This window comes from Ochlerotatus camptorhynchus, unplaced genomic scaffold (assembly GCF_037179485.1).
Source record: "Ochlerotatus camptorhynchus isolate MF236.1 unplaced genomic scaffold, CSIRO-AGI_Acam_v1.1 ptg000777l, whole genome shotgun sequence".
NCBI lineage: Eukaryota > Metazoa > Arthropoda > Insecta > Diptera > Culicidae > Ochlerotatus > Ochlerotatus camptorhynchus.
In genome coordinates, this window is record NW_027041242.1 from 11,180 (window position 1) to 34,017 (window position 22,838).

General features: G+C 40.3%; 1 protein-coding gene across 1 annotated transcript; it reads right to left on the reverse strand.

The window, feature by feature from the left end:
* Positions 1-347: 347 nt before the first annotated feature.
* Positions 348-22,047, reverse strand: LOC135715003 (ninjurin-A-like). Its single transcript, XM_065238409.1, has 3 exons — positions 21,392-22,047; positions 893-1,195; positions 348-819 (listed from the first exon to the last, which is right to left on the reverse strand). Exons 1-3 carry the CDS (start codon positions 21,623-21,625, stop codon positions 445-447), a joined length of 912 nt encoding a protein of 303 aa, XP_065094481.1. The 5' UTR covers positions 21,626-22,047; the 3' UTR covers positions 348-444.
* Between the last annotated feature and the right edge of the window lie 791 nt (positions 22,048-22,838).

Sequence of the window (22,838 nt, forward strand, 5' to 3'; positions counted from 1 at the left end):
CAGCAGTTTTTCACCGGCAAACTCCATCAGCTGCTGCTTGGTTGACTTTGGAATCTCCATCACAACGCAAATTCTTTGCACCTGGCGCCAAGTCCCTCCACTCTCTCACTGAAGACTGACGGGATTTCTTCGTTAGTTGATTGAAAAATTTGGTTCGCAATCGTGCAACCCTGACTCTGTTATCAGTGCCAACCCTTTCACGACAGACGTTGCATGATCAACACTGGACTGATAATATGGTAGGCAAAAAGAGGAGCAGGAGTGTGTTGAACCTGCATCACTTTAAGAGGAGGCATTTTAGAGTAAAAGGAAATTACTTGTCGCAAAATTATCTTTATTGACGGTAAAATATGAGATTCGCGTCATCATGAAATGAACAACTTAAATGCGTATCACTTGTGAATGTCATTGACCAATGTTTCGACTTCAGAAGCCATTCGAAAACTACACCGACTGTGTCGGTTCCGCCACCCCGAACGCCGATATGAGCACGTTTACCAGCGTTATCAAAAAGATTCCTATCGTGATCATGTTATTAATGCGATCCGCTTTGCAAAAGTCGTCCTCATTCTTAATGTTGTATCGACTCTTCCAAATAAGTCCAATTCCAACGGCCACCTGGCAGATGATGCTGGTCGAGATGAACACCAAGCTGAAGTAGAAGTAGGGATGCCGCGAGTACGATTCAAGTACATAGCGCAGCTGATTGGCATTGGCCGAGAGCAGTGCCAGATCCATCATACCTTGGGCGAGATTCTTTTTCTGTTGATACACGTTCACATCTGGAATTATCCGCGCCCCATCTGCCGTTTGTATAACCTACAATCAAAAGCAAACAATAGTTATCAATCATCAAACCAATGGAAAGGTCAATTCTAATTCAGTATAATACCGGTGGTAACTGTGGTCCATACTCGGGTGCATACGGAAAAGGTGGGTAGCTGTCCCTTCTGCCGGGTTTCCTTCGGTCAACGTCCCGATCACGGTCATCCCGAGTTGGCTTTTCCGGTAGAAATCCGTCATCGATTCCTCGGTTATCGTTCGGTCCATTGGACGGTCTATCATCTACGTCCATCTCGGGACCGGCTAAGGGGGGCTTCTGCCTCGGCAAACGACCCTCGTCGACCGGCAGCAGTGGAACGGCATCGTTCTGGGCGGCGTCGGTGTCGCGGCGAGTACGGCGATTGGGCGATCGCTAAAAATGAATACATATATGGAATTATGCCGGTGATTGCTTTATAGATAGCATGGCTATAGGATGGGAAGCAAACGGTGTATAGGAGAGGGATTGAAATGCGATCGTCCGGTGATTGTGGTGGCAGTAATACAATTGCTTTGTAAGCTAATACGCTCGTTCGTGTGCTGTATTCTAATCTCACTTACTGTCTCGATATTTAATTCATTAAGTTACAGTAAGCATTTTTATGAAAACTTTTTCTCGTCATTTGCTATCGTCCAGGAAGTTTTCAAATTGGTCAACCATCCGTAACCATCACAAAGTAGTTTTTCATAAATATAAACTATGAATTCATTCTATCTGAATCCAAGCTAAACGGCATGAGTAGGAGTTCTGTGCCAATTTGGACGTATCGAATTACAATTGTGTTAATTAAATAAAACTCAAATTAGTTCTGCTCGGTGCCTTGTATTGATACATAATAATTATACGGCATGTAAAAATTTCTGACTTCCCTAGGCATTTAGTATCGTTGTGCATACCATGATACGAATTCAAAATATGAAACTGGCATAAAAAACTATTAATGGACGACTGTGGAAGTGTTCAAAGAACATTAGCTTGACGGTAAACGTAACGTTGGATCGTAAAAGCCAAAAGAAGAAGCAGATATAGAAATTAACTACTGGCATAATTATGAACTACCCAACAAACAATTTGAGCTGATTAGAGGCTGAATAAGCCATATTTTAGCTGAACAAGCATATTTTTGTCTGAATAAGTTCTTCTTCTGCTTACAATGTTTGTTGGGTATTGTTCACCATCAAATCGAACAGTTTCGTGACAACCGACTGGGAGGGACATACGATTGGAGTTACAAGCGCTGCTGCAACTTACTTCCAAGCTCATCGTCGGGGACTTCAATGGGCACCATCCGGACTCAATGGGCACCGTCCAGACTCCTGAGGTTCTACCCTAGCAAACATTTTTCTGGTGGTGCTGAACGACGGCGCTCCCACCTTTTTTTTAATGGACAGGGCACAGTAACGACTTGCACGGTAGTGACCACTACCCGATCCGCATACAGCTTTCCGTAGCTGCGGTCTCCCCAACGACTCGGAGACCCAGGTGGCGCTACGAGGAAGCCGACTGGAATATTTTCAGGAAGAAATCAGACGCTCTCTTTCAGAAACGCGATCCGAACGACATATCCAGACTCACGAAAGCACTCTAAGAAGCTGCAACAGGATCCATCCATACGTTGGTGGAATGAGGAGACCAAATGTGCGGTGAAGGTGCGGCGCAAAGTTTTACGCCGGATTAAGTGCCTCACCTTAGAAGATCCTGATAGGAAGGAAGCATTGAAGTGTTACCGAGAATGCCATCTCTAGTGCAGACAGGTGATCCGTGATGCGAAGCGATTTAGCTGGATGGATTTCCTGGATTCAATTGACGAATCCCAATCATCGCGCGACTTGTGGGATCGCAGCAAGCAGCGGTCTACTCCTGCTACTATCCAAGCTCATGGCACCGCGATCTCAGAACCGAAGGACATTGCCGACGAATTAGGGAACTATTTCGCCGGTTTGTCTGCTATCAGTGGCTACGACAACGATTTCGTCCAGCACGTCAAATCCTCCATAAGCAGCATCCGTGACTTGCGAATTCCACCCGATATTCCTTCATTCCTGATCAACAAAGCATTTACCTTCCGGGAACTTCAGTTTGCCCTCGGCAGCAGCAGTGGTAAATCTGCCGGGCCGGGCGAGATTGAATACCGGTTGTTAAAAAACCTCTCCCTCGACGGAAAAACGAGGCTACACGCCCTCTTCAACGATCTGTGGCTCACCCACTCGTACCCTGGCTTCAAGAAACAAAGCTTGGTAGTGGTCATTCCAAAAAGTAACGCGACAAGTAGAGAAGCCGGATTGCGCTCAATTGCTGCGCGACAACAGTGATGGAGAGAATGGTAAATCGTCGTCTCTGGCAGGTCCATGGAGGCTAATGGCCTCCTTGACGAACCACAACATGGGTTCCGGCAAGGACACGGATTCTCTACTTACTTTGCGGCTCTCGGGTAAGAACTTAAGGAAGCCCAGGACAACGGTCACCATGCTGAGTTAGTCTCCCTTGATATTTCAAAAGCGTTCTACAGGACGTGGATCCCGCGTCATCAGGCAGCTCATCGTTTGGGGCTTGGAAGGTCACATCACACACTTTGTAAGAAATTTCCTCCTTTCCAGTCAGCGCCGCCGGGATGTTCTGAGGCATAATATCTCTGATCAGGGAAGTAAAGCCGTTGGTCCCCGGTTCATGAGTTGATGGGTCGATAGGTAGGGTCCAGGTGTGGGAGCTGCCTTCCTGGTGTCGGTAGCATTTGTGCTCAGCACGGAAAACAAGATCGACGGAAAACAAACCAAAGGAAAAAAACAAAAACCTTTGTCCATCTTTTAAACATCTAAATCTGGTGATTTTAATCAGCCAAAAGCTTAACAGTAATATAAATTATAAACTTTTTAAGTCATTAAATAACAGTCATTGCCAACCCTTATTCAGCTTTCTAGTTTATTTCAAAAAAATAATGGAAGACCGCTACATATCTTATATTTTTAATGAGACTGCTTTACCATGTTTGCTGACTAATTGAAGTTTCATATTTATATTGTTATTATATGTCTAAAAATTACCTTTGCATTCCGGGATTCAAACCGGCAGTCGCTGATTCACAGGCGTCAACTATATCTACTGGACCACTTAAGCACTGTGTGGCAAAAGGTATGATCATTAACTTGAAGCACGTCAACTTTAAGTTGAATAATAGCAGCAATTCAAAATTGTAAACAATAAATTGTGACAGTCCTCTCATTTTCAAGTGCAGTAAACACAATGTGAACACAAGTGCGCGATTTATTTCGATGGTCATTTGGATGCTATGTTAATGCCAAAATTGAGTTATATTTTTTAAATGCGATCCGAAAATTATGTGCAATATAAAGTGGTGAACAGAAAAAAAAACATAGGAATACAAATGTTAATACTTCCGACGTCGTCGCAGTGCACTTCTATCTGGAGCTATTCCTAAAAAGCTTCTCTTTCTTGTCTCTACTGCGGGCACTGCTTGGGATTAGAAAGGTAGGCAGTGAATTTAGAAGAACTTGAATGTCGGAAATGCATTTTAATGACGACATTTAACACTTTTGTGCAATAGATCCATATTATTCTGTCAATCGAGTAGTGTTAAGCTTGAATAAGTCTTATTCAGTCTTTAGATCAGCTAACCTACTGAGGTTAAATTATATAGATACAATTCGCTTTATGTACTACTAACCAACTATATATTCAGCCTGGTGTTAATCAGCTTCGTATACCTTAATTCAACCAACCAATAATCAGCTTCTGTTCTTAATGTTCAGCTTGAATTGTTACTTGGGTAAGGCGTTCTGTTTCAGAGCTTCTCGGGTCAGTTCATCCGGGACACATTCATCGCTTTACGGACGAATCGCAGTCGCGCGCTGGAGTGGCAGGACCGAACACTGCAACAAGTTAAAGTCTACCGGAGGAGTGTTCCGTCTTTTCCGCAGAAGCCGCAGCTATTGTCGATGCGGTCATCACTCCGGCAGATCAACCAATCCTCGTGCTAACGTATTCACATAGCGTCATCCAGGCGCTGGAAGCCGAATCCCCGAGCCACCCTGGATACAAGCCACTACAAGGTACGCCCCACCTTCAACCGTCTTTACGTGGATTCCCGGACACTGCGGTGTTCCCGGAAACAAGGCTGCGGACAGACAGGCGGGATCTGGTCCATCCGGTCCCCACTACACCAGGAATGTACCCCTCCTAGCCGTCAGGCGTTGATTACCAATACTATCATGGAAGCCTAGCAGCAGGAATGGTTCCAGTCGTGGACCACTTCCCTGAGAAAGATCAAGGAAACCATACGACCCTGGCCGGACAGCCACAAGTACAAGGACCAGTCGATCATTTCAAGACTCCGGACTGGCCATGCGAGGATTTCCTGAAATTTCGGTGGGACACCTTTCCACAAGGTTTGCCCAATTTCCGGCATCCCAGCCTCGGTGGAACACGTACTGTGTGTCTGCCCGGAGTTCCAGAGGCTACGCAAGCAACACTGACTCTCGGAAAACGTCAGGAATATACTTGGTAACGGCCCCTCGACGTTGACTGTGCTGATCGCTTTCCTGAAGGATGCTCACCTGTACAACAAAATCTAGCGCTCTTGTCGTTGGCTGCGCTGATCGTGTTCTCTTCAGCTTTTTACTTTTTCTGCCGTCGGGATATCTCTCCACCTTGTTCGGGAACCCATTCCTCACCACAGTTCCGTTGTAATTCTCATTTTACATTAAGTTTTTAAGATGCTGTCTCTTCCTTTCGGTAGGTAATTAGATTATTGTTTGTTGTGAGCAATCATTCACATTTGTGATAAAATTAGGTAAATGTTTTCAAAATGCAATATTTGACATTTTCATATGAATCGAAGCACTAAAACGTCTCTGCTAATCGAACTGATGTCTGAGTTTAGGCAAAAATAAAGTCTTTGTAGGAAAGATTTACATTGTATTTTTTTATGTTCTGGCTACCTAGATATTATTTTCAATGTTTCTCTTCATATATTTATCATGGCTTCATTATATTTAGATTGATTTTTCGTACTACGCTTTTCGTTTTCTTATTGTTTGGAAAATCTTTTCCTTCTCGTCTTCGCTACAATATAGTTTATAAATTTCATCCGTTTTTCTTTTGAGACATTCCTTTTCCTCTGCTAACTCATTCCATTTTTCTATTTCCACTTCCGGCAATTTTTTCCATATCTTTCTTAATTGTGTCGTTCCACGTGAACGCCGGTCTTCCTTGTTTCTTTCTACTGGTTCTTAGGTTTATTGCTCTTTTCAATAAATTATCCTCTGGTCTCCTTTGTATATGTCCTCAATAGCAGATACGTTATACTCTCACTCTTTTGACTGCAGTTTGTCGTTCTAAAATATTTGCTGCGCATATTTCGTTTGGAGGAAGGAATAATCCTTGCATATTCCCATATATCTCGCGCTGTTTGGTGTTTATATCTTGCTATTGAAAACATGTTCTTTTTCCAAATTGTTGCCGTTTTTGTTCCATACGTAATTGCAGTAGAGATGACATTTTTATAGATCAATTTACCTAAGCTCCATGGGGTATTTCGTCGCTTAATAAACTCTATTACCACCCTTGCAATTTCCATCGTGTCCTTGTATCTTTGTCTTGTAGTCAACGATCTATCGAAACCTTGCATCAAATGGATTCCCAAGTACTTTATACTCACCGGAAATTGCTCGTTGTTTAGTTCCCTGATTAAAATACAGGTTTTTCTATATTTATTTCAAGACCTACTTTTGCTAGAGCTTCTTTCAGATATTTTAATATGATTTCAAGTTCTTCTTTGGATGCAGCTAGTATCAAAATATCATCCACAAAAGCCAGTAATATTGGAGGCTTCAAATGTTTTTCCTCCAATAGATTAAATTTTTTCACTTTTTCCTTAACCTCTTTTAATACATCTTGGATAACTAAAGTGAAAATGAACGGAGACATTGGGCACCCTTGCTTGATTCCCATTCCTTTACTCTTTTCAGTTGTGCTTACTCCTTTCCATATGATTTTGGTTTTCTCTAAGTTGAACCCTTTGGACAAGATGATGAGGAACCTTCAAGTTTTGCAGAATCCTGTTAATACATTTGATATCGACCCTATCAAATGCGTTCTTCAAATCAATCGATGCTACGATAGTCATTTTTCCGTCATACCATCGTTCTTCAGTCACTCTCCTTGCTATGAATATTTGGTCATCCGACGATCTTCCCTGGGTGAATGACTCAAATTTGAGTTCAGTTTACTCATAAATCGCAAACAGTGCAGGAATTCAGCGATGAGTGAATTTGCCTCATGTTTTCCTATGGAAAACCTTAAAAATCTGCCGGAAAATGAGGAAAATTTACGAAATTTTTTACTTAGTTGGAGTAGTACCATTAGGCTGAATCCAATCTAGACATTTCTGTTGAACACGAAAAAATCCAAACACATTTTTGACGTAGTACTACGTCTGTGATTTCTATATGGGGGTACACTTTGTGAAAATCGAAAATGGAACATGTAACAAAATTATGAATGATTTTGAATGTTAATAGCTCAGCTGCCCCTGGACCAATTTCAATAACTTTATCACCAATCGATCAGAAATATTTCGACGCATCAATAACAATGCTTCCGACTGATGGTTTTCAACAAGAAACTATTGAAAAAGTGGTAATGTCAAGCATTGTCCAATGTACCAATGTACAAATAAAAAGTGATAATTTTATCACTGTTTCTTCATGAAATAAACGTTCTTCTCAAACCCAGTCGTCATAATCGAGTACCACTTGGTCATTCTGCTTCAACCTGAGCGCTGCTGTCTAGCCTCAACTCATTTTCGCTTCGGACGGCGTGGTGAGCAGGCAGCGAAGTATCAATAGCAGCAGTAGGAAGGTGGTAGCAGATTAGGTAGTCCACTCTTCTACCTAACAAGCAACTATGACTGGTCGTGGCAAAGGAGGAAAAGGTCTTGGTAAAGAAGGCGCCAAGCGTCATCGCAAGGTTCTTCGTGATAACCGCCATCCGTCGTCTGGTTCGCCGTGGCGGTGTCAAACGTATCTCCGGTCTGATCTACGGGGTGTGCTGAAGGTGTTCCTGGAACATGAGATCCGTGATGCTGTCACCTACACTGAACACGCCAAGCGTAAGCGGCTGTACGGTTTGGCAACAAAACGGCTCTTTTCAGGGCCAGAGAGTTAAGATAATAGATGATGGAGTTTCGAAACCCGTCGGTAACGGTTCTGTTTTAAGTTTTCTCTCTGTTTTGTGCGTGCGTTTTGCATTGCGTTTTCGTTTGCATTTGGCTGATAAGCGCTGGCACTTTGCCTCCCGACGGTTATGCGTGTGTGATTGTGGTGGTTTTCTCGCTTTCTGGGAAGTTTTCGAATCGAGAAGGAAACGTGATTCATCGTGTTTGCAAGAATCAGAAGAGATGTCGCTATCTGCTATCGCGTGTTCTCTCGGACCAGAAATGTGTGGTATAGTGAAGCGATCGATGTCTGCATCGGATGTGTTCGGTTTTCTAATCGTTCTATGATGGTGTTGGTGATCAGATGTACTCCAAATACTGAAGAGTCGAGTCTGCCCATTCTGCTGTGAATCCTGCGGTTTGCTTCCAATACAGTAGCGCAGGCGAAAGAGTGATAAATGGTCTCGGTTTGAAAAGAAAACGGTTGCTGGAGAGTATTGGCAAGGATAATGCATGAAACAGCTTCGAAAACATGGAAAGACAGGCTTATAGCAGATAATTTTGGTGAGATCTTTCTTTTTGTATTAATTTAAATTTGTTTACATTTTCACATAACCTTTACTTTATATTGCCGAATAGAGATTCCTAAATATATTCCATTTCCTACTAACACAAATGTTCCCTCCCGTGGCATCTATGAAGGTAGTATGGGTTCCCTGCACCTTCTTAAGTAGATGTTGGACTAATTTTCCTTCCTATCCCTTGCAATTGTAAGGATGTGGCCGGGTGTATAATGCGATGCTTGATTTGTCGATTTTAATGTGTGGGAAAAACCACTAGTCCCAAGTGTTTTTTTTCACAGCAACACACGATATTTTCGACAAAATGTATTGGTTGACCATTATATAGCCCCCACGATTTGTGCAATCGTTTATGCTATGCTATGCTATCCGACGATCTTCGCTGGGTGAAGGCTGCCTGATGTATTCCCGGTTATCCTGTGTATCGTTTCAACCGCTCTCTCAACCAAGTTGCATTTATTTTGTAACCTATGTTGCATAAATGATTCCTCGAAATTCAGCAGCCACTATAACTCCTTTGTTCTCAGGTATTGGTACTTGAATTGATTTTTTTCCCATTCATCTGGTATCATCTCTTCTAAAGTTTCATCATTAGCATACCTTAGAAATTCATTTTTTGCTTTTTCATTTGCTAGATTTTGTATTATCTAGGGGAATTTACGTATTCTCGGCAACCTAAGCAGCGACTTTCTTTCTATAGCCTTTTTCTCTATGGAACGCACACATATGCAGTATTGGTTTGTTTACAATCTTTTGCTGCCAGCTGCTCTAACAATTTCAGTCGAAAGAATTGTCAAAAACTGTTTTGAAACGCTTTTAAAAAGCTCCAATCTTCTCTAGTGAGAGCGAGTATTGTCGGCAACCAGTTTTTCTTCGGCAACCGTTCCATTTGAACTGCATGTAAATCTGCTGTTCTATTATCGGCAACTCGAAATCAGCTACAATTTGTAGAGCGTGTGTTTCATTTCAAGAAAACTGCTAGATTGCTTTTTCTCAGTGGTAAAAATATAGTCAAATTGAAGCTGAAAGCATAAAGAATCGTTTGCATGCTTTCAGCGAAGTGTTTTCGTAAGAAAATCCAGTGAAAATAGTGTTTCAATTTGGGTTGCCGAAAATAGTCTGTCATGCCGAAGCCGTCATTTCCCCTAGCTTTTTTTTTTTTTTAACTCTTTATTTGTTCCAAATTCAAAATAAATTACATTTCATTTTTAACCTAGGTGCTCCAGTTACTACAGTAACTTACCAGCCTTAATTGTTATGATATATATCTAAGTGTTTTTATATTGTTCCTGTCTTGGCAATTCAGTATTTTAAACAGGTTTTTTAAACCTGCATGTCAGTATAACAATTGATAGCTTAAAACTAAATAACTAAAACTAAATCTTATCTAAGTATAAAGGGAATCAATCGTTGCAATTGAGGATTGTAACGATTTTTGCCGGAAATTATTAATTATTTTGTTGGACATTTGTGCTAAAGTCTCAACATTCGAAATTCTATGTACTTCGGTAGTACTGTACCAGGGAGGCAACTTCAAAATCATCTTCAGAATTTTGTTCTGAATCCTTTGAAGTGCTTTTTTCCTGGTAGTGCAACAACTAGACCATATTGGCACAGCGTAAAGCATGGCCGGTCTAAAAACTTGTTTAAATATTAGAAGTTTATTCGTCAGGCAAAGTTTGGATTTCCTGTTTATAAGAGGATACAAACATTTTATATATTTGTTACATTTGGCTTGAATGCCCTCAATGTGATCTTTAAAAGTTAATTTTTGGTCAAGAACTAATCCAAGATATTTCACTTGGTTTGACCAGGAAATTGGAACTCCGTTCATAGTGACTATGTGACTACTACTAGGTTTCAAAAAGGAAGCCCTAGGCTTATGTGGAAATATTATAAGTTGAGTTTTGGAAGCGTTGGGAGAAATCTTCCATTTTTGTAAATAAGAAGAGAAAATATCTAAACTTTTCTGAAGTCTGCTGCAAATAACACGAAGACTTCTTCCTTTAGCGGAAATGCCTGTGTCATCAGCGAACAAAGATTTGTGGCAACCCTGAGGCAAATCAGGGAGGTCCGAAGTGAAAATGTTATACAATATAGGCCCAAGAATGCTACCCTGAGGAACTCCTGCTTTAACAGGTAGTCGATTAGATTTGGAATTTTGATAATTTACCTGCAGAGTTCTGTCAGTTAAATAATTTTGAACTAATTTCATAATGTAAAGTGGAAAATTAAACTTTTTCAATTTAGCAATCAAACCTTCATGCCAAACACTGTCGAATGCTTTTTCTATGTCTAGAAGAGCAACTCCAGTTGAGTGGCCTTCAGATTTGTTTGAACGAATTAAATTGGTAACTCTCAACTGCTCATCTGCAAAAATTGAGTTCGTATTGATGTGAAGCATCATTCTATTCAAAATTATTTTTTCAAAAAGTTTACTTATTGAAGAAAGCAAACTTATTGGACGGTAGCTAGAAGCTTCAGCTGGATTTTTATCCGGCTTCAAAATTGGAACAACTTTTGCATTTTTCCATTTATCAGGAAAGTATGCCAAATGGAAACATCTGTTAAATAATTTTACCAAGAAAGACAAGGTACTCTCTGGGAGTTTTTTGATGAGGATATAGAAAATTCCATCATCACCTGGAGCTTTCATATTTTGAAACTTTTTAGTTATAGACCTTACTTCGTCCAAATCAGTCCCCCAGGAATCATCAAAAATATTTTCCCGAGAGAAAATATTCCGAAAATCCCGAGCAACCTGATTCTCAATAGGACTAGTAAGACCCAAACTGAAATTATGGGAACTCTCGAATTGCTTAGCAAGTTTCTGAGCTTTTTCCAAATTTGTGATCAAAATTTTACCACCTTCTTTAAGCGCTGGAATTGGCTTTTGAGGTTTTTTCAAAATTTTTGTGAGTTTCCAAAAGGGTTTGGAACTCGGGTCTAATTTAGAAACATTATTTTCAAAAGTTTTGTTCCTCAGGGCAGAGAATCGCTTTTTAATTTGTTTTTGCAAATCCCGCCAGATAACTTTCATGGCAGGATCGCGTGTTCTTTGAAATTGTCTCCTACGGACATTTTTAAGACGGATCAAGAGCTGAAGATCATCGTCTATTATAATTGAATCGAATTTAACCTCGCATTTTGGTACTGAGGCAGCTCTTGCTTCAACTATAGAAGTAGTCAGAGATTCAAGAGCATAATTAATTTCATCTTTGGTTTGCAAAGGAATGTTTGGATCGAAGTTATATTCCATAAATGTTCGATACTGCTCCCAATCAGCCCTATGGTAATTGAAAGTAAAGCTGTTGGGATTAGAAATTATTTCTTGGGATATTTCAAAAGTTACTGGAAGGTGATCAGAACCGAAGTCAGCATGGGTAACCAATTGGCTACAAAGATGACATGAATCAGTTAAGGCCAAATCAATAGTTGAGGGATTTCTTGCAGAAGAAAAGCATGTTGGGCTGCTTGGATATTGAATAGTGTAATAACCTGCAGAACAATCATCAAACAGAATATTACCATTGGAATTGCTTTGAGCATTATTCCATGAGCGGTGTTTTGCATTAAAATCACCAATAATGAAGAATTTAGACCTATGACGGGTAAGTTTCTGAAGGTCACCCTTGAGAAAATTCTTTTGCTGGCCTACGCATTGGAATGGCAAATAGGCAGCTATAAACGTAAGTTGTCCAAATTTTGTTTCAACAGAAACTCCCAAAGTTTCAAAAACTTTGGTTTCAAATGAAGAAAGTATTTTGTGTTTGATTCGTCTATGAATAATGATGGCAACGCCACCACAGGGTCCATCAAGACGATCATTTCTATAAATTAAATAATTTGAGTCCTTCTTAACCTTATGGCCAGGTTTAAGGAACGTTTCAGTTATAACGGCAATATGCACGTTATGAACTCTTAAAAAATTAAATAGCTCGTCTTCATTATCTTTAAGAGATCGAGCATTCCAATTTAAAATGTTTAATGCTTTAAAATCCATTACTGAATTTTAAAGTCATGACAATATTATTAGCAAATTTTACTCCAGTTTGAATAGCATCAAACATGGAGTTAGATTTAAGCATATCAGAAATCATGTCAATTAATGAATTCTGTAAAAATTCCATTTTAGGAGCAGTAATGCTTCCTAAGTCAAAATTGTCAAAATTTCCGTTAGAACGTTGGTTAGTATTTTGATTTCTACCCGCTGCAATAGCAGCATAGGTAGCTCCATTAACTCGCTGAACATTGTTAGCAGCGAGGGGAGTAGGTACAGATGAAACATTTGAAGCAGGGGTGATATTTGTACCTACGGGTACGAATGTAGAATTTGTTCCTCGCTGACCGTTGTTAACAGCAGAGGAATTTGTACCTGGTCGGAAACGTGGAGCGTTTCCTACCTGTCGGTTAGAACGAGATTGTAGGATCGCTTTGCGAGTCTTACATTCCCAAAAATTGGATTTGTGGTTTTCACCACAATTTGAACATTTAAATTTCTTATTTCCCCTAGCTGATTTCTTTCTTTGTTGGTCCTGTTTCCGTTTCTTCTATATCTTCTTCAATGATTAGTTCTTCTCCTAGTGTATCATCGAGCTCCTTCTCCCATTGCGCCATTGTTATGGTAGGTTATGACAATCTTTCTTTTGTTTTCACAAACTTTTTCAGGTATTGATGTGTTCGCATTATACCTTCATACACTGACATGTTATTAAAGAAATTCACAATTTCTTTTTCTTTGTGATCCCTATCTGCCAACCTATACTCTTGCCGTCTTATATCGATATTAGTTCTTGCAATAGTTATGTCCATCCCTCGTTCTTTTGCGATTCTAGTACTCTTCTGTGCCTTTGTCAATCTTTTCGGTGCTGTTTTTATTTTGGAAGTTATTGGTATTTCTGTACTCCTCAAAACATTGTTTGCAGCGGATTTTAATTTATTTTCTAACTGGTTGTATGCCTCATTGATCTCTATTTCTTCTGCTGCCACGTTGCCTTTTTTACTAATTCCTCGTGATATCTTTTCTTTGTTTCTTTAAACTGTAACTTTGATGCGCTGATTATCTATGAAATCTTTTTGACGTAGGACTACGTCTTTGATTTCTATATGGAGGTACACTTTGTGAAAACCGAAAATGGAACATGTAACAAATTAAAAAAGATTTTTAACGTTAATAACTCAGCTGCCCCTGGTCTAATTTCAATAATTTGATCACCAATCGATCAGAAATATGGCTACGTATCGATAACAATGCTTTCGAATGTTGATTTTCAACAAGAAACTATTGAAAAACTAGTAAATGTCCAGCATTGTCCAAAAGCGTCGAATTAACTAACAAATCCACCAATTACCTACATGCATATGCTGCTTCCCCAGCACAGTCGTCAGAGAGTAGTAAGTAGACGAAACAAGTCGAAGGGGCATTCGCCTCCGATCCTCGGGCGCGTGCGAATAGGGAGGATGGAATTGCGTAATATTTTGCACACTCATCACCATACTCAGAACCACACGCCACCCAACGACCACACCACTGTGTGGTGGTGTTCGGTCGTCGAAATTAGTAGCAGCAGTAGCAGCAGTAGCAGTGCTTTCGGCGTGTGGTGTTGAAAATTGTTATCCAGTAACAACGAAAGGCTGCCTGCAAGCAGCGAGCTGCAGAGCCCACATAAGCAACCATCAAAGGAGGAAGAAGCTGCACCGCTATGCTATGGATCGGAATCAGTAGCTCTTCGTGAGTCGCTGCGGGTCGGTCATCTATGCCATGCGTGTCACCCTCGCTTCAAACGACAGACAGCTCGACAGCATCATCCGTGTTGAACACTCAGCTCAGAATTACTCAACCATCACTACAAAACGGTCCTTTTCAGGGCCACCAAAAAATGGTTAAAGAGTATTTTTTGGACATTGGTCAAGGTCATCAGTTCCCGCAAGCAGCTAGCTATCAAGGCTCAACCTGTCTATAGAAGGTGTGGAATTGTAGGCCTGAATATATTGGTGCAATTAGTTTTTCCTCGGCTTTCATTCCGCACGATTCGTTTCTTTTGTTTAATCAATCACCCTTGTAGTGACGTCGAAAAGATTGTTTCAATCGGCGCTTACAGATGAAATTTATAGTGGATTATAGAATTTATTTGTATGTTACCAAAATTTATGAATGGTTTGCCACTAAATGTTGAGATAATTTATTGATTATTGAATTATCACACTGTATACCATGAAAAAGCAGCCTGTTTGTAAGTTTTTGGCTGTTTTCAAGTAAGGAGTTATCATAAAAAAAAAAACAAATCGCCAGCTGGTATTTCCCGGCGACTTTACAAATAAATAAAATCAAACAAAATCATCAACTAGCTAGGATTTGTTTTACTTCATATTCCACAAAATTGCTTTCGAGTGTTAAGACATCGTCTCCCGCAAAGTTTTCATTTTTCCCTCTACCAACACATACATCAGGGCTAGATAGATCTCCACAGGATCTATAGAATCCACGCAATTTCAAAAAAACCAAAATGCACAGCCTTACGAAAAGAGGTCAGGTTTCGACCAATAGCAGATAGATTTTAATTCTAAACAAGCCATACGATTGAAAATGTATCTACCAATCTGCTAAAATGAACACTTAGTTAATTTTCAAAAGGTCACTATTGAAAAATACCAAATGTCCAACTGTTGCAATGGTGATCAAAATTATCACCGAATGTCTGAAAACAACGCATTCCCTAACACAGACTTAAAAATCGAATTCGATGCGGTCCCACTGAACTGTGCTCATTCAATCACCGTAAGTGGTGGTGTCCAGTACTGCAGCAGCAGCAGCAGGAGTGCTTTCAACAACAACAACAACAACGAAAGGCTGCCTGCAAGCAGCGAGCTGCAGACCTCATATGAGCAACCATAGAGAAGGAGGAAGAAGTCCCACCGCTAGGCTAGGATCGGAATCAGTAGCTCGTCGTGCTCAGCTCAGCATTACTCAACCATCACTACAAAATGGTCCTTTTCAGGACCACCATAAATTTGTTAAGAGTATTAAAGGGTGATACGGTCAAAATTTGGTCAATATCAACTTGACGTATTTCTTTCAATTTTGCATTTAAAAAACCTGAACACCCCTCATTTTGAAGGTGTGTGTGTGTGTAGAATGTTGCTCCTATTTTGATTTTGGAATTCACTCTTCAGTTGTCAAAATGCCGTCCAAGCAAGAAGAGCAGCGTATCAAAATTTTGCTCGCGCATCGTGAAAATCCAAGCTACTCGCACGCAAAGTTGGCAAAATCGCTAAAAGTTGCCAAATCAACCGTTACAAATGTAATTAAAGTGTTTGGGGAACGTTTGTCGACAGCCAGGAAGTCTGGATCGGGGGGAAATCGAAAACCGGAAGCCGCTGAGACGACAAAGAGAGTTGCCGGTAGTTTCAAGCGAAACCCTAACCTCTCTCTCCGAGATGCCGCAAATAAGCTGGGTGTATCGTCTACAACCGTGCATCGAGCCAAAAAACGAGCCGGATTATCGACTTACAAGAAGGTAGTGACTCCAAATCGCGATGATAAACAAAATACGACGGCCAAAGCGCGATCCCGGAGGCTGTACACGACGATGCTGACGAAGTTTGACTGCGTGGTAATGGACGACGAAACCTACGTCAAAGCCGACTACAAGCAGCTTCCGGGACAGGAGTTTTATACGGCAAAAGGAAGGGGAAAGGTAGCAGATGTTTTCAAGCACATGAAACTGTCAAAGTTCGCAAAGAAATATCTGGTTTGGCAAGCCATCTGTACCTGTGGCTTGAAAAGCAGCATTTTCATAGCTTCCGGGACTGTCAACCAATAAATTTACGTGAAAGAGTGTTTGAATAAACGTCTGCTGCCTTTCCTGAAGAAACACGGTTGTTCCGTACTGTTTTGGCCGGATTTGGCATCTTGCCATTACGGTAAAAAGGCCATGGAGTGGTACGCCGCCAACAACGTGCAGGTGGTTCCCAAGGACAAGAACTCTCCCAACACGCCAGAGCTCCGCCCATTGGGCTATTGTCAAGCGGAACCTAAAGAAGACCAAAAAAACTGCTAAGGGCGAGCAGCAGTTCAAGGCAAACTGGCTTTCTGCGGCGAAGAAGGTGGACAAGGTGGCTGTACAAAATCTGATGGCAGGGGTCAAGCGTAAGGCCCGACAATTCGGATTTGGAAAAGCGGAAGCCTAACTGAATATTTTTACTGAATTTTATACTAATTGAACTTGAAAAAGAAATTTAATTTGATTTTTTAAATAAACGATTTCACCGATTTACACGCGTTTTCCCTTGACCAAATTTTGACCGTATCACCCTTTATTTGGAAATTTGTCAAGGCCATCAGTTCCCGCAAGCAGCTAGCTATCAAGGCTCAACCTGGTCTCTATAGAAGGTGTGGAATTGTAGGCCCGAATGTATTGGTGAGATACATCATCGCCCAGCCATTTTCCAGAACACGCTGGTAGGAAGTGTTAAAAATCCATATAGAATTTGAGAGAAGTGAGAATAATTCGCTTTGAGTGTACATTCAGTCCCCATAAAGCCAATAAAATCAGATTTGTGAGAAAATTAGCTCTCACGAGTTCAATCTCTCGAAGTCCCTCCTTTTTTACATATTCTGCACAAACGATACGGGGCGCCCCATTCATATAATTCGGAAGGAAATCCTGTGAGGGGTGAATTGAATACACTTTAATATCAAAATGCACAAAACTTAAAAATTCATAAATAACAAAAAAAATTCAAAATACACCTTTTAAAGTCGGGTAGATGACTCAAAAATACTCAAGTTGACAGTCCCTTGGATTCTCCTCATCAACATTCTCTTTGAAATAAATACTACAAATTTGATACGCTTACAAATAAAAAACGGAAAGAGTTAAGATAATAATTATCTTGATGATTGATCAATTAAAAGAACTAAATGTTCACATTTGTTCCGTCCACTAGCGGTCCTACGTCAAGCTTCCGTTCGTGCCCCTAGGCACAGACTCTTCTACTTTTTTCTTCTGGTTTTTCAAATTCTTCAATCAGTTTGATACCACATATCAACATTTTATGATCAATGTTTAGTTCCGTCCAGTCCAGTTTTCCCGTATATATTGCATTCTGAATTTGTTTGGATGTTCAACTGCTACGACATGATCTATCTGCGATGATTTGTTCCCATTTGTTTTAAGGTACTTAAAAGTTAACAAAAAATCGTAGACCATCAAGTTTTGGAACTAGTAGAGCTCTATTGAGCTTCATAATAACATGCGGAATATTTAGTTGAAATGACAAAGTACTACGGAATCTTCTAATTATCTTGACATTTCAATCTTGACGTTCTACAAGTTTCCATCTTCGAACAAGTTGCTCATTGCCTTGGGCGATAATGGGTTAAGATATATAAATTTCAATAATGGAATTATAAAGACCATGGATTTTATTTTCTCGGATGACGGGTTGTCGAATTATCTTATTTTTGTGATTCGATATTTTTTGGGCAAACATCACGACGATTCAATCCTGGCATTTCAAGTGTTTCCCATCCACAAAAAAAAAACAATTTGCGTCTAGTAACCGGGTGAAAAGTGGAAACTCCATTTGGATAAGGATTTTAAGCTTAATCGACGCTAATTTAATTTGCAAGTCGAAAGTTCACGATTCAGTAGTATTTACCTACATCAAATCGTATTTAGCCATTGCAGCTCATTGAAATCAAGCACGTGAAATTAGAGCCCTTATTTGTCTTCATCTATTAGGCGAGGGAAAAAAGATTTCACTTCAAATTTTGCGCAGTCTGATTTTCCACTGTTATCTATTTCAATAATAAAACATCACAAGAGCTCGCCAATTTTGTGAACCGATTCACATTTTCTTTACGTTCAAGAGGCCTTCATGGAGAAGCGATTCGACTCGCACACATGAAGGTCTCGATCAATGCTAGCCAGTGTGCATCTGCTGACCAAAATTCGTTTGCTTTTTAGCGCAAGTTTCCACTTTCCTGCTGCAAGGCTTGCGAGATGTAACTTTCTACAGTCATTCGTAAATTCGTTTCATTGTACCTACCATGTAGTTGAGGAAATAAAAAAACTGCATCCTACAGCGTTTATATTTCGCTGATGCAAGAAATCGGAACCTGTTTATGATGAGTATTTTGTTACGAAATGGGAACATGATTTGAAAGTTTCATATGAATTTAAATCGCTCAATTATGTATTAAGTGATTGAAGCTAACCCCAGCTAAATATGAGGGCTGTGCGAAAAACTGGTGAAGATTCGTGAAGATATAGGGGTCACACATAATAATCAACAATTCTGTCTTCGTTACGGTCATTTTAGTAGTGATTCATGATATTATGAAATGCGTTAAAATGACTAAATATGAACAGACAGTAATGTAAGTAAATACCTTAATGCTCAGAGTACCAAACGATATTTTAATCTGGATATTTCACTTTTAATCAATCATTACGTCTAATTTGCGTCATAATAAACATGTAAAGTCATATTTAAATTTCCGTGCTGTTTTGACCATGGTCATTGATAATGAATTTTGAAAAGTTTCGGTATGTGTTTGTAAAGAAAGTAGACATGTGCCTGTCAAATACATCAATTTGATTGAAACAACGATTGGAATGTTGAATATTGTCATAGCAACCACATATTTGATTTCGACAGAATTTAGAACCATCATTTGACAGAATTCAGAACCAACATTAGAGCAATATTGATGAAATTAAAAAAAACCTCCCATAGTATTTCGCCTTACCGTATGCGTGATAATGTTTGCACCATCGTACAATAGAGATTGCTGACGTTTGTCGTACGTAGTATGCGTCACGTATACGTATACGCAAAATGTTTTCATCGGGAAAAAAAAACTTCATAGCGGAAAATTTTCCCGATGAAAACAAATCACTTACACAATCATACTTTAGCAATCTCTATTAAGGTTACCGTTTCACCTGTGCTACAATGCCTTGGTTTTCTTTGCATGCACGTAACCTATAGACGTTTGTGAATTATACATGTATTAGTGCAGAACTTTGGGTAAATTCAAAGGTTTTCTTGCACTAATACTTATAATTTACCCCGAGTTCAGCACTAATACTTGTGTATTTCACAAACGTCAGAGAAGACTATAGCTCATACCGTAGTAGGCTGTGTATTAAAAAAAAAGGTTTACGGTAAGGTTCCGGTGGACCATCGAAAGGGTTTTAGACCGAGAAAAGAAAGGACAACTATCCGTGAAGGTGGCCACAGGTCGTCCGAGGTCAGCTCGGGTTCCGAGAGTTATCGCTGCTATCAAAAAGAAGATTCGGGTGAATCCAGTGCGTTCAATAAGAAAAATGGCAAAGGAACACGGGAACAGTGACTATACGGCACGGAAGATCGTAAAGGAAGATTGCGGGGTGAAGTCGAGGGCACGGAAAAAAAAAAACTCACATGATTACCAACCGCATCCGAGAGCTACGATGCAAGAAAATCTTGAACTTCCTTAAGCGAAAAAATCCGGTAATCCTGTTCACCGACGAGAGCATGTTTACCGTTGATCCCGTATCAAATTCCAGAACCGAGCGGTATATCAGTTCTCTTCCGGTAAAAAACGTGGCCGACGAGCACAAGAACGTGTATCTGACCAAGCATCCTGCTAGCGTTATGGTGTTTGGATTGGTGGCTTTCGATGGCAAAAAATGGACCCGGTGTTCATTGCAAAAGGCAACAAGGTCAACACGGAGGTCTACATCGGGATTTTAAGTAAGTATTTTCTTCCGTGGATCAAAGAACAGTACGGTCCGAAGCCAAATGTTGTTATTTCAGCAAGATGGGGCTCCGTGCCACACCTCGAACCGCACTCAGAAGTGGTTGCAGGAACATCTTCCGTTCAGGGCCAAGGATATGTGGCCGCCAACCAGCCACGATCTTAATCCACTGGATTACTCAATATGGCGCGTCATGAAGGCCAAGGCCTGTTCTAAACGCCACCCGAGTACAGCAAGCCTCAGACAAACATTGACCCGTACCTGGAGAGAAATGGATCCAGACTACATTATTAGAAGCTGCCGTGCATTCCGGAAGCGTGTGGAGGCCGTAATTGCAGCAAGTTGAATCTCGATCGATGATAAACATAGTTTAAGACTCTGAGAAACATCCCCCTTTAAGATTCAATTTACTTTGATGCATTTTCGAAAAATTCAAAAGCAGTTTTTTTCAACGCATTATTACAGATTGCTAAAAGCTCGCGTCATTTTGTGTAGAATAGCAAAAGGAATCGAATAGTGCGAGCATTTTGCAATCTGAACTAATGCGTCGAAAAAAAACTGCTCTTGAATTTTTCGAAAAAGCATCAAAGTAAATTGAACCTTAAATAAATAAAAAAAAAACTCGAAAACGAAATTTTTGAGAATTTTTTTAATTTTGAAACTGCTCAATGGTGCAAACATTATCACGCATACGGTAATCTCCACCACAGTAATATTTGGACCATGATTGTATGTTTATTTTTCGAAAATGAAGCACCCTAGTGTTGAAGTTTTAATAAAACAGACGGAGATTAATCGTTACAATCAGTCGCGGATGCATTCCATTCGCGATGACGAATGAAAAGGTTAAATTGCACTCATGGCCATCAAAGACGCTCAGTGAAGTGACATACTCTGCAACCCCTCATGCAACTGGTAATTATACGAGCATCGGTCTCGGACTGATGAACTTTTATCCATAAAACTCGTACCACATCGCTCTGGTCAATTGCAGTTCTTACATACCACACCTATCACGCAAACAACTGTTTTTTTCCCCGACGAAGAACCCTTCTGTCGCACTTACGCTGCCCGATCTGCTGCGAGTTCCGTTCGAGTCTGGTTTCAACTGCCGTCCCCGGGTGCCACTGCTGTTGGACTTTGGTGGCCTGGCTTCCTCCTTTGGTAAGTTGACCACTTCCGGAACTACCGGCACCACAGTGGCTGTCGGTTTCGTGTCCGTCTCGTTGCCAATGCTGTTGCCGGCTGCTTCTTCGATAACAATTTCAACATATTTGTCGGTCTCGTTCGTGTTGGACATTTCCGTTCACTGACCTTCTTCTCTGTATTCAAAAATCGATTTTCACTTCGTCAATCACTACTCTTTCACGAACAACGAAAGTCAACTGGTCTTCGCTATTCACGGTTACCGAATTACATCACCCCGTTTCACGAGATGATAATAAATTCTTCTGGAACCGGTTCTGATCCACTGTTTCACCGTCGTTGTTGTTGCTTCTTTTTCGAGGCACAGTTAATTAATTAAATGAGTCAGAAATTCCTCACTTGACTGAAGTTGACAATAGCACTTTTTTGAATCGTTAACAATAGCGTCTAGTGACTTAGTTATCGAAGAAAATCGCCGTTTGGCAGATCAGATCACACTTCAGCATCTGCCTTCAAATCACCGAAACCAAACACCGCACGATCAACGTAGCAGTAGCATCCGTTTGCCTCGACGATCGAAATACAAATAAAGCGAAAACCAACCGACTCGGGTAAACCAATCATGTTTATATCGAATGAAACCAAGATCAGCAAACTACTACAACAGTAGTGAGTAACAGTAGTAATACTATTTTTTTTGCGAGTTCGCGACTTTATGCTTCGGTGAATTGTCATGCCAATTGCTGGTTGCTATTTGCGTCTGTGACGATGGTCGCAAACACACATGCAAATTTCGGATACGATTTGTTGCGATTTGCGTTCATTCGACATGGTGGGTACAGTGGTAGGCAAAATTTTATCCAAAAATCCAATACTACCCTGAAGGGCCTCTGCAAGCTTTCAATGAAAAGCCAATAAGTCAAGAATCATTCCTGTCTGGAAATGTTATCCTCATCCCCTCATCCCTAGACAAAGGTTTTGGGATGGATTAGGTCAATATACACTATGCAGTGATATGTAAAGCATTTACCAATTTTAGACTAGGTCAAAACAGTATAGAGCAGACATTATGTCCCAGTAGAAACGTAGCAGAAACCAGAAAGAAGAAAACATATCAAGCCAAATTCAGTGTCAAATTTTCAAAGGGGCATAATTGGTTTTGTAAACAATGACGATTTCTCGCGAATAAAAGCTCACACATGAAAATTACTGACACCAACAGGTAGATGAATGTTTCCTCTACCACCTAGCATTGTTAATTTAGAGTGATGCACTTTTATTTGCGAAAAATCAACGGTTAAAGCCACTGTCTACAAGAGCAATTACACCCCTTTGAAATGTTAGCGTGAATTCTTTGTTTCATACTA